The sequence below is a fragment of the Leuresthes tenuis genome, unplaced genomic scaffold (genome assembly GCF_036924035.1).
Source record: "Leuresthes tenuis unplaced genomic scaffold, fLeuTen1.0.hap1 SCAF_19, whole genome shotgun sequence".
Lineage (NCBI taxonomy): Eukaryota > Metazoa > Chordata > Actinopteri > Atheriniformes > Atherinopsidae > Leuresthes > Leuresthes tenuis.
In genome coordinates this window covers 20069669-20082108 of record NW_027325373.1, presented here as the reverse complement: position 1 = coordinate 20082108, position 12440 = coordinate 20069669, and the positions used below count along the sequence as shown (strand labels likewise).

At 38.1% G+C, this 12440-nt stretch overlaps 1 protein-coding gene across 1 annotated transcript; it reads left to right on the top strand.

Moving 5' to 3' along the window:
- The first annotated feature begins 701 nt into the window (after window positions 1–701).
- On the top strand, window positions 702–3562 carry fbp1b (fructose-1,6-bisphosphatase 1b). The gene is made up of 8 exons (XM_072371800.1): window positions 702–949; window positions 1359–1521; window positions 1628–1720; window positions 2262–2402; window positions 2510–2647; window positions 2811–2930; window positions 3050–3239; window positions 3325–3562. Exons 1-7 carry the CDS (start codon window positions 780–782, stop codon window positions 3236–3238), a joined length of 1014 nt encoding a protein of 337 aa, XP_072227901.1. The 5' UTR covers window positions 702–779; the 3' UTR covers window position 3239; window positions 3325–3562.
- Window positions 3563–12440: the final 8878 nt, after the last annotated feature.

Genomic DNA, 12440 nt, shown 5'->3' with positions numbered 1-12440 from the left:
TTTTGTAGAGAATGCAGACTTACTGAAGATCATTTTGGAACGTCACTGAAAAAAAAAAGAGAGAGAACTGTTAAACTCAGCGTGGTGGAAATTTTAGTAATGCACAGTCAGTTATTTTCTTCTGAGGAGATAAGAGGCTTTTGATAATAATATCTTGCAAGAGAGAACAACAAAGTACAAAATACAGAGTTGCTCTGACCACTGAGGCAAAAACACTCAGTTATATTGCCCACTTGTCACATCATCCTTCCTTGGGTATAGTTGATCGTTATTATCTAGTCTACCTTCCCTCCCCAAACCACAGTTGAAGTTACCCAGACACAGTTGTAAATATCAGCTTCATCCCTGTCCCCCTTAAAGTGCAGCTATTTCATTATACAAGCCCACTATTGTAAAGAGGAATTTTAGAAAACAGGACAGGGTGGTACCTTGCAGCTCGGTCATTTGCAGGTTATACACAGTAACACTCAATACAATGCATATAAGAATTAATTTTCCATTACACTCAGTCATCAGTCAAATTGACTGAATCAGGCTATTGTTAATTTAAAACAAAATGTGTCCACTATCTTTGAACTTTGCACTTTTTGACCTACAGTCACAGAAGTGATCAAACCAACCCCTCACTGGAAGAAAGGGTACTTGTGATTGGTCGGAAGAGCTGCACACCCCCTTTTGCTTCCCCTATCTTTGTTCTAGAGTCCACCTTTTTAGCTTTGGAGACACTCTCACCTCTGCCACTTTCAGCAGTAGGTCCCAGTCCAGCACCTGACAGCAAAATGTCTGATAAAGGAGCTTTCGACACCAATGTGCTGACCCTCACCAGATTTGTTTTGGAAGAGGGTAGGAAGGCCCATGGAACAGGTGAGCTAACAACCCTGCTCAACTCCATCTGCACAGCTGTCAAAGCCATTTCTACTGCTGTCAGGAAGGCTGGGATTGCTAACCTGTGAGTAGCATTCTTTATCTAATTCACAATGAGGAACTGTGACAAAAATGTCTGTTCAATGTTCAAATGTTCAAAGTTCAATGTGTCGACAGTACATCTTTTCTATCAATGCACTCGTTTTCCAGCTAATAAAAACAATATATTCAGTAAATGAACTGGTGATGCAAGTGCAGCACGAGTATTAGCATGCAGTGTTAACCAAGGCCCTGTCCAAAGGTAAACTCTGCTCATGTTGTGCACAACTCCTCACGGCAGAGGTCAAGAACAACGTTACTAATTTAGGACAGTCTGTTTTTATTCCTGTCACATTTTCTGAATTGGGTTTTTCAAAAATCAAATCAGTGTGAGAGATTTTTACCAGTTTTCAGGTTGTAAAACTCAACTCTGCTCCTCCTTCTTCTCTGGTTAGATATGGCATTGCTGGAAGCACCAATGTGACAGGGGACCAGGTGAAGAAGCTGGATGTCCTGTCCAATGACCTTGTCATCAACATGATCAAGTCCTCCTTCACCTCTTGTGTGCTGGTCTCTGAGGAAGATGAAAAAGCCATTATTGTGGAACCAGATAAGAGAGTATGTGCATTTCCACAGAATGTAAATTCATGCAATATCGTGTGTTAAAACTATTTTTATTGTATGATAAAAAATAAAAAAATCATATTTTCTCCTAATCCTACAGGGAAAATACATTGTGTGCTTTGATCCACTGGATGGTTCCTCTAACATCGACTGCCTTGTCTCAATTGGAACAATCTTTGCTATCTACAGAAAGGTCAGTGACTCTAATATTGCATGTTTATTCAAAACAAAATAAAGTTTTCATATCACATCAACACATTCTGAAGTCATGTTATGACCACAGTGGTGGAATAGATCTAAAAATGGTAATAAGAGTTCCATACTGTACCCTTTACTGGGTGTCAACACTGCAAGAACATTGTTGATGATATACTGAGGAAGAAAAAAAAATCAGATACTAAATAAGCTGTTCAGACAGACTTAGTTTACTTCTATATTAAAAGAACTTGGGCTCCACGGTGATGTGGTGGTTAGCACAGTAGTCTCACAGCAAGAGGGTTCCTGGTTCAAATCCCAACTGGATCCTTGGTGTGTGGAGTTTGCATGTTCTCCCTGTGTATGTGTGGGTTCTCTCTGCGGGTATAGAAGATGGATGATAAGAAGCTCAATACTCATAATGCTGCTATAATTATGTTATTTTCTGGAAATATCGCTATCAAAGTAACATTCGTACTGCATGTCGTTGATTCCTAGAATTTCTTTCCAATTTTTGCAACTTTTCCACTCTTCCACAGACAACAGATGGGGAGCCATGTGAGAATGATGCTCTGCAGCCTGGCAGAAACATCGTGGCAGCTGGTTACGCTCTGTACGGCAGTGCCACCATGATGGTCCTCTCCACCGGACAGGGGGTGAACTGCTTCATGCTTGACCCCGTAAGACTAAGATTTTACTGTAACAGATGGCATCAAAACTCTTCTCTGATACCAGTGCTGTCAGTGTGTATAACTGCTTATTCCCTGATTATTTATTTTTTTTCCAGTCAATTGGTGAGTTCATTTTGGTAGACCGAGATGTGAGGATTAAGAAAAGGGGAAAAATCTACAGTTTGAATGAAGGATACGCACAACATTTTCATCCTGATGTGACAGAATACCTAAAAAAGAAGAAATACCCAGAGGTAAAGCCAATGACAGTGCTTTAAACCAAATGTGAGACTGACCTTGGATGATGTCTATTGTATTCATATATGTATTGTATAAATAAAGACAATTATTTAGGATTTTGAATATCATGAAGTGGCTATTATAATTTGGATAATACACTTCATTCTTTGTATTCAGGATGGTTCTGCACCATATGGTAGCCGATATGTTGGTTCAATGGTGGCAGATGTTCATCGAACTTTGGTGTATGGAGGGATCTTTTTATATCCTGCTAATGTCAAGAGCCCAAAGGGCAAGGTGAGGAGGTGGAGTTGGAAAAAAATCTACTCTTCTTATAGTCTGTGTTAACTAATTGTGAAATCCAATCATCATATAGATTCTTATTGTTCCATTACTCTTCTCATCCTGCTTTTCAGCTGAGACTGCTTTATGAATGCAACCCTATGGCCTTCATCATGGTGCAGGCAGGAGGCTTGGCCACCACTGGATCACAAAACGTTTTGGACATCCAGCCCACCAACATCCACCAGAGAGTCCCTGTGGTCTTAGGATCTCCTGATGATGTGCAAGAGTATATCTCCATCTTCAAGAAGCATAACAAATAAGGTAATGATACTTAATGTAGGAATCAGCAAGCAAACTAAAAACTAAACTAAAAATACTAATGTTGTTTTGGCTTTCTTACATATAGCAGATGAAGTCTGGAGGTGAGAAACATAGATCAGGACTGACAACACAACCAAGAGGCTCAGTCAGGACAAACATTTAGCTTTTTTTCCACATTCCTTCTGCTGTTCTCATGAAGGAGCCAGGAGCTTCACTGGATCTAACTCTGCCTCACACTGTACTTATTCCATCTTGTTGCTGTGTGCTGTTAGAGTTACCCTGTATTTTATAAATAAAGACAAACGGAAATTTGCTCATGTTCATCCCTGACTTGTCAAACTTCTACGTTGGTTGTGTGGTCCCAATGTGCAAACTGCTGTTATTGTGTGTGTCTTTATGGTGCAAAGATCCCACACGGCAGGTCACCTGTATGACAGTAATGATGTTAACACGACAGGAACATTCGAGGTATAATAAGATGTTTATACATATTCACTGAAGAAAACAGGTACAAAAACTGTGTGAACCCAGTATGATGCTAAAATAGTTATTCAGTTATGGTAAAAAGAACAACATCTGCTTTTCTTCAACAAGGCTTATTTGCAACTCTTGGAATGTAAACAATCAGCCCTTTTAAAGGGTCTGATTTCCCTAAATTTGGGCAGCCTTTCCCATTTCAATGTATGAACAATGCTTTCCTTTCATATTGCTGCCAAGAAAAATGAGAACACAGCTCATTTTATTACATTCTATTTGGAAATAATGACATTTTGGGATGCGAGCCCATGTAGCTCACATCACTTGGAATTACAACTTTGTTTCTCGGATGTCTAAATAAGTTTGACCAGTAACAATAATAGCTGTTCTTTTCTTAAGACAAACCAATGTGAATAAACAATATTTCTGTTTTGTGGAAAGAATGGGAACACTACTCTTTTAGATTTGGCTGGAATATTAGTTTTTCAGTGGTTGTCTGAACATATTTGGGATCTTTTTCATGTTGTTTATGATGCAAACTCAAAACACTTTTAGATGAATGGCTCAACAAATGGCAAAATACACATCAGTTTTTATCTTTTTAAAAAAAGTTAAATCATGAGTTGAACTGGTCATCAGTTTGAGGAGGCACAGAACCTGGACCACTCTGTGTCCATGGATGCTGTGGAGAGACGATCTCCACATTTAAGTGGCTGCAGATTGACATCTCAAAGGAACTCTTCTTGTCAACAAGTTCCTTAGATGCAGTAAAATAAAAAGCAAACAACCCCCCCCCCCCCCTCCCCCCATCACCATTTGCTGCTCAGCTATTGAGAGTGTTTTTACTTCACAGTGTGATACGTCAGCTGCTCAGCAACAAAAGGTCAAGAAAATGGCAGAGAAGATTATTAGCTGCATTTTTGCCTTCTCTGGAAGATCTCACAGCTCCCAGCTCCACCGCAGAGCCTGAAAAATAATAGAAGACTCCTCCTACTCTACTGGCCTCTAGAAGGCAGTATGGCAGTAGGAAAAGCTGAAGAAAAACTGTTTCTTTCCCTGAGAGTCCTAAACTCCACCACATGATACACGTTTTAGTGTGAAACTGTCACAAAGAATAAGCTTCTTGTAAAGTTTTATATATCTATTAGTCTAACACAATAGTAAACCATTCATTATATGGTATATTGCTCCATAAAGGTGTTCTATCCCCTTGTTAAATAAAAAAACAATACTAAGACACACAACACTAATACAACCACAAACAATTGATTCCATGCTTCAGTTTTTGGATGACTCACTCATTAACATCTTAGCTGCCCTCAAAACTAGGGCACAGGTACACTGGCGCTGCATCAGATCTTAGATGGTTAAACAAGTATTAATTCGAGAGAATTAGAGGTTCTGGTAGGCAGATTATGTAACTTTGATGGAGCTACACTATCTGCTTTGACTGCCTTTTGGCACAATTTTCAAGCTTCATTGCAGTAAGAAACTCTGGTCTATACTATATATATATATATATATATATATATATACTACCTCCTTAATAGATGACTGCAAAAACACACTGACTATTTTGTCACACAAGGTTGTTGTGCCAGCAAATTACATAAACAAGACAAAAATTTAATTATATATAACTGCTTTAAAAATGACTGTCTTAACTATGCAGTCATTAGTGTTGAATCTTGTGAAAAATAAGTAGTTGTATTTGTTAACTTATGATAAAGCATGCTCATCGACAGATAGAGTGGGTCCTCTTCTGGCATGTTGTGCTGACAGACCAAATATCACGTGTGAACAGTACTGATCTCTCTATCCAGCTGGCACCAAGAAAGGGGAGTTTTTAAAAAAAATATAGATAATTTTTTATTGCACATCAACCTTGGAAAACATAATAGAAATCAGTCCATTTACGGGTTATATTCCTTTTAGATGATGTGTTTCTTTGTTAGCTCCTGATGATTTCTGGCATCACAAACACACCCTGACTGGGAGGCTTCTGTAGAGAAATAAATGTTTTAGATTTGCCACAACACTAATGAGCTATAAGGACTTGCTGAGAAAAACAAAAAGATCCAACACAGTGTCAACACAAAAGCCTCATTCAATCAATCAAGCCTGTTTAACAGACCAGTCATTATGGTCAGGGAATAACAATGACCACAGAGTCAGCACATGCAGACATACGGGGGGAATCCTGATATGGATCTCAATGAGCTTTATTCTTTTAATCAAAAACAATAATAACTGACTTGTTACTTGGAAAGTTGGCAATGAACTGTAAATGCATGAAGGAATTCCTCTTACTAAGTCTCTAGATGTGAATTTATAGTATGTGAGTCATATTAAAGTTGAAAATCAAGTGAAAGCAGATGTGTGATTGGAGACAGGATGCTCAATGCTTCTGAAAGAGCTCCTTTGTATATACAGAGACCAAAAAATAATTTATGTAGCCCCAGTATGCTGGATAGAATCCATATTGTCTGGTTTTAACTAAGAGCGAAGCCGCTTCTCTTTTAACATGTGTTTTTCAGTGTCAGCATTTAAGAGCTTTGGTGCCCATGAAACACGCACAGGTTTTTGGCTTCTTGTTTATTTCGATTTTTGTACAGACTCTGTATGATTATAGGCTACAGAGTCAATATTTAGATGTGCTGGAAAAGCAGAAGTCAGCCTGTTTATGTTCCCCTTGCTACTGTGTGTGGTGTATGTGTATGTACTTTTATAGTATGTGTGTTGACTCATGTTAGGGTTCAAGATGTGATGACATCTATCACTCTGTCACTATATTTTTCTTTCCTAAATTAGATGAAATAAAAATGTTTCAAATTAGCTGAAGGCTTGTCACTTTTAAAATTACAGCAGCTATGCATCTAATCTATTAAAACTTACATCAGACCTATGGTATTTTAGCTAATTTTGTTAAAAGAATACTAGCATGTCAATTTCTTCCAAAAAACAGGTCAGTACCTGTTGTTTCCTGTTGTCGGCCCTCACTGTCTGAGTGAAATCCAGCCCATGTCTAGACAGGTTCTGTTTACCTTACACTCTGATGAAGAGTGTAATAGTGGTGCGTCTGTGGTGTGTCTGCACGGCCGACAGCTTGCTCAACAACATCGACAACATCAGCAACCTCTCCCTCTCTCCCATCTCAGTTTTGCATGAAGCGGAACAAAATGATGTAAAAAAAAAACAACAACAACAGATCATCTAATTCAGACATCTGCAGAAGTGCAATAAAAAATTAAATTAAAAAAATCTAAGATAGAAACAGACATGCACGATATATTCAGCAGCTTTACCAGACTGAATAAATGGCATTGTTGTCCGATTCGTCATTGTGGTCCCAGTCTGGAAACCCACCGGCTAATTTTTCGTGGCTTCCTGTGCAGCCATAAAATTCAGATTAGGGATATTTTGGTCAAAGCTTATGAAAAGGCTAAACTGTTCTGTTCCCTTTTTCTCTCCAAGTAGACTGATTACCAGCAATGGAAATTGTTATTTGTGAATATTCATATGTAAATATCAATTTATCAGTCAACCAATAAGACTTTCTTTAAGCGGGACTTTTCATACAAAACTGTCAAACAAAGTGCTTTACAGAGTGCAAGTGCAAAAAACTTAAAAAAAACCCAAAACAAGACAAACAAATATTGAAAACAATACATCCCACCTTATACCACCCCCTCCCACCACAGCTGTAATGCTTTAAAAGATTGTACAATGAACAACTCTCAATGTAAGTGTGATAAAATGAGGATGGATAAATGACACACTATTGTATTTACAGCTAATATTCAAAATATTCTATTACACTTATTAATGAATCGATGAAATGCGACTAAAAGCACAACTCAATTCATTGCATACACCAAAATCTAAATATATCTCAAAACAGTACATAGAAAAATAGAGATGTGTACATAGAGATGTGTGTCTTGTCGCCTAATTGATCTTGTATCAGCAACAACTCATCTTTAGATTCATCGGTAGGGAAAATATCAAAGACATCAAAGATACAGATTCTCCGTTATGATGATAATGAAGGATTTTCAATTAATTTCAGCAGGTGCATGTTACTGCTCTTAAGTTACAACAGGACACATTTCATACCTTCGCTTTTTGAGTCATGTAAACCAGTCATATTCCATAGGTTTTTGTCTTTTGGTTTTCCTACATTCTGGTTTTCCCTTCTCTCATTTTTTATTTTTTTCTTCTTCTTTTATTTTGGTGAGATTGTGTCCTTTGTTTAATCTCTCTTAGCTTTGCAGCAGACAACTCACACCTGGTTTCCGTTGCTAATTGCCCCACCTGTTGTTCATCCCCTCATCACTCCATCAGCATTTATTCTCCTGGTTTTCCTTTGTTCCTTTCCCAGTTCATTCATGTCTTCCTCTGCTGGTAACTCTGTTGGTTTCTACTGCCAGCTTTCCAGACTTCTCTAGTCAGTCAGTTAGTTCCTTTATTCGCTGCACCTTGTTTTTATGTACATTACCAGAGGCATTCTTCTCTTAAAAACAATTGTGGAGATAGTTGCTGGACAGCAGCATTGCCGCAATGGAAAGGTTGTTGACCACAATGCAGCAATTTAGCAAAACGTACAACTCATGTACCACATTTCAATGTGAAGCCAGCCTAAGTCCTTACAACTTTCCTCAACTTCGTGATGTTTTCCAATGAGGTCAAGAAAAGATTAGCTTGATAAGATATACATATTACCATTAGATCTTAGCCTGTGACTACCTATTTCAGCTCAACTATTCTACCTTCACCCTCATTTTGCAGAGCTGCCCTGGCTCTGAAAACTGAAGACTCAACACAAAATGAAAGCTCACAGTCTTAGTAGACTTTAACTCACACACTGCACCATTCCTGTGATACAGGTGCACACAGTAAAAAGGGTTTTGCACATTCCTTCTACAAATTATCTTAAAATAGAGTGTGGTCATTGTAGCCATGGGGTTGGCATGACGGATTAGCATTTACCACAGAGCACTGCCATAACTAATCAAACTCTGACTGCATAGTTGTAAACTTTTTAATCAACACCGTCTCACTCCCACCTTGTCACATACTGTTGCTCAGATGAGCCCATGTGTAGGGTAGTGATCTACATTAGCTACATTTATGATGGGTATGTATACAATCATCAAGGTCCATGTTTGAAGGTTTGAGGGATGGTGCAACTACAACTACTACATGTTAACTACATGTTAGGAGGCTCAGTTTTCCCCTGTGCATCAAGCTGCTCCTCACTCCTATAGTGACGAGTCTGATATTTGACTACTATCTCATAGCATCTATTTCAGTTACTGCAGGACTTCTGTATCAGATTATTAGACTATGTGACTCCAAGCAGTCCTGACCAAGCATGCATATGTGTTGAGTTGGGAAAGAGAACAGGATGTTTAGAACTGAGGACAGGTTTTTCCTTTGCTCCAGCTAGAACTGAATTATTTTTTTCACGCAGTCCAGATTGCAGAGCACGCCATGTCTTTATCGCACAAGAGATGTTTTAGGATGATACCACATGTTCTGAGACAAAGTGCATCCTTGTGGGGAAGCTGTGCACCATAACAGGAAAAGGATTTGACTCTGGAAACACAGAAGAGTGCAGAACTACTAATTCAGATATATGTAACTCTGAGTATACTCAGAAAGTTATAATCATCAAAGCCAAATATTTAAAACAGGGTATAATGTGAGAGTCAATGAACAAGCCATTGTTTTGCTGTGCTGTTTTCTTATCAGTAAGACTGTGTGATTAATTAAGCTTCCTTATGAAAGAAATATTATGGTTGAAAGAAATCATGGCTGTTAAACAAAGTGTAAGAGAAGGAAAAGTGGACACATGGTTTGTCATCACAAATTAAGGTAAACAATAGCAATAGAGCACCGACAGCTACAGTTCTATCTGTGTGATATGGAACAATTGAAATGCACCTGAGCTGTTAAGACCTGCGGTATAGAGATTGTCTGCAATAATGGTCATGTAATGACAAGATTAAAAAGATCAAATTTCTGCTTATGGCAAAGTATGGCAAACAGCAAAGCCAAACAAATTTATTCGGGAGCTAATTCCACAGCATCCATTACTAAAGAAGGAGGCGTGTAGCTATGACAGAATGAAAAAGACCTCTTGGCAGACAGCGGTTTTGGTTTTTGTTTGAAACTTGACCTCTCCTCTCCACACATCCTCCTCCGAAGAAAGAAATGTGCAGGGACAGATAGGCCACAATGGCCTTAGCACAGAGAGGTTATTGTTTGCTATATTAAGGACTTAAAAGAAAAACAGAAAGGAAGAAAATAGCTATCCAGCACTAAAGTACTGAGCAGACAAAAAGGAAGTTTGTAATTGTTTTAAGACTTCTCAGGAGACTCCTCCATCAGCATTGAATAGCTTTTAATTGGCTACATTATGTTGATGAATTTTTGACTTTTGTTTTGTTATTTTGCAGCGGCCCAATCCCCATGTGACAGTGAAATGAGTACTTGTGCAAACCACAGTGTTTATTGTTTATAGACTGCGGTGGTAGCTGTCAAAGAAATTTGATTTGGTTATCAAACTCAGACAGTCTTGTCAACATTTTGTCAATGTTGTAATTACAAAACTGTGTGGCATTTCTGGTCACAAAATGACAAAATGAATCAATACCATCAAAATCTCTTGGTCTATGCAAAAATTTCAACCAGCTGCCAGTTATCTTAACTTAGCACAAAGAGTGCTAACATGGGGTAAAAGGTTGCTCTGTCAAATGGTAGCAAAAGCTTCTAGAGCTTTAAAAAATGAACACGTTATTTCATGTACATGGTATGCTCATACATGCACGTATGAGCGTGTTATTTCACAGTTTTTTGATTTTGTGCCAGATAATTTCTCAGTCTTGAATAGTCAAGGAAAATCTAATCATGTTGTGATGTTGTTTAAAGCCTTAAGTCTCTGTTCCAAGCTCAAACCAGACAGCAGTCAGATCTGAGGGAGAATCATGACGATACAGCTTGTAAATCGAAACAATCCACCTGACTGGAGTGCAGAACTGGCACTGCAGTTAAAATGTTATGGTTGATTTCTTGGTTCAGCAACGGAATGTGAATGAGAGCTAAACCAGCTCTTTCTTGTTCAAAATACAGCATCTGTTTAGCTAAAGTTACAGGCAATGGCCAAAGAGGAGCAGCACATAAAATCACCTTCCTTAAACTGCAAATTTTTGTTATACTTTAGCTTTTGCATGGAAATAAAACATTGAGGTGATAAGCGTTAATCAGTGAGTTTTACAGATGTTCATAAGTGGAAGAGACTTTGGATGGAGAAAGTATGGAATTACATGACAAATGTCTCAAATATGAAGAGTCAGGTTCACTTTTGGATCCTTTCTGGAAGAAAGTTCAGGAAAGATTTAGAGTAGCGGCAGGGTGGTCTGGGAAAAAAAGAGTTTATTTTTCATTTGAATACAGACTCTAAATAAACAACAAGAACGGGAACAAAAAGTCATAAATCACATTGTCATTTCAAATAGTCATTGTGTAAGACTATTGTTGTGGGCAGGAAGAAGTTTCCATACTGCTTCTTATTGCAATGTAGCTGAAGAAGTCTCTGACTGAAGAAACTCTGTTGTTTGATTAATACGTTGTGTGGATCGCAGTGTTCTCTGTTACTTCTGTTACTTTATGAGCATTATTGTTGGCACAATCCAGGGTCTATGGAGCAGTTTCTCTTCAGCAGCAACTACCCTTTAATCCAATCTCACTTACAATTGGTGTACAATTTTCAAGCTTCATTACAGTAAGAAGCTCTGGTCTATTACATTAAGAGCTAAATCAATCAAATATTAGAAAAGAAATAGGTGTGGCACAAAAAAAGTGCAGCAGCATCAGTGATGCTGCTTATGCTCCTTAACAGATGACTGCAAAAAGAATTGCACCTCTATTTTCTCCAAGGGTGTTTGAAGTTGGCCAACTCCATTTCTAAGCTAACATTAGCTATTTGTTACACACTGTTAACACTCTTCCCAACACTGGCTTGCTTCTCGAAAGGACTGATATGGCATTTTTCCGCTGTCAGTTTAAAAGAACAAAGGTGAACGATGGCCACATAATGTGTGTTTTTTTTTCTGACTTCAATAAAGCCTAATTTCTCAAGGGAAAAAAACGGATGTAAAAATGTCATGCACACCCAGCATAAGCTTTATAATCACTGGACTGAGCAGCATGGTACTACTGCAGCAGTGGCTCTGTTAAAAAATCTGAGTACATTCCTTCATCAGCATAGGCACTGTTTAGCAGCCTCTCACTAAGGCTAACATGCTGATGTTTAGCAGAAGTTTACCATCTACCAGTTTTTTCACTTAACACAAACTATTCAGTCTCAGAAGTCAGTAAGCAAAAAATAAAATGTAATAATCATCCATCTGATAGTTATTGATATGTGTAATGCTAAATTGGTGTGATCACTATTAGACTACAATTCAAATTATCTTAATCCAAGTGATTTAACCCCGGCGGTCTAATCTTGTAGGTACTAGGTACATATCCAAAAGCCAGACCACTGTGGTGCTCTGTAATTGACTTACTTAAAGATTATACACATCATGTCATACTTGCACAGGTCAACAAAAAGTTTAAGTTACTTTCATGTTTTCACAAAAGTTATATGATTTTTTTTTTCTTTCATGCTGAAAGAATGCAACAGACATCTGAGAGGTTTTCGTGAGCCAAAGAAAA

Coding starts and splice junctions, on each gene's coding strand:
- fbp1b (XM_072371800.1), top strand. CDS start 780: ATGTCTGATAAAGGAGCTTTCGACACCAATGTGCTGACCCTCACCAGA. Junction 950..1,358: donor AAGGCTGGGATTGCTAACCT/GTGAGTAGCATT, acceptor TTCTCTGGTTAG/ATATGGCATTGCTGGAAGCA. Junction 2,403..2,509: donor ACTGCTTCATGCTTGACCCC/GTAAGACTAAGA, acceptor TTTTTTTTCCAG/TCAATTGGTGAGTTCATTTT.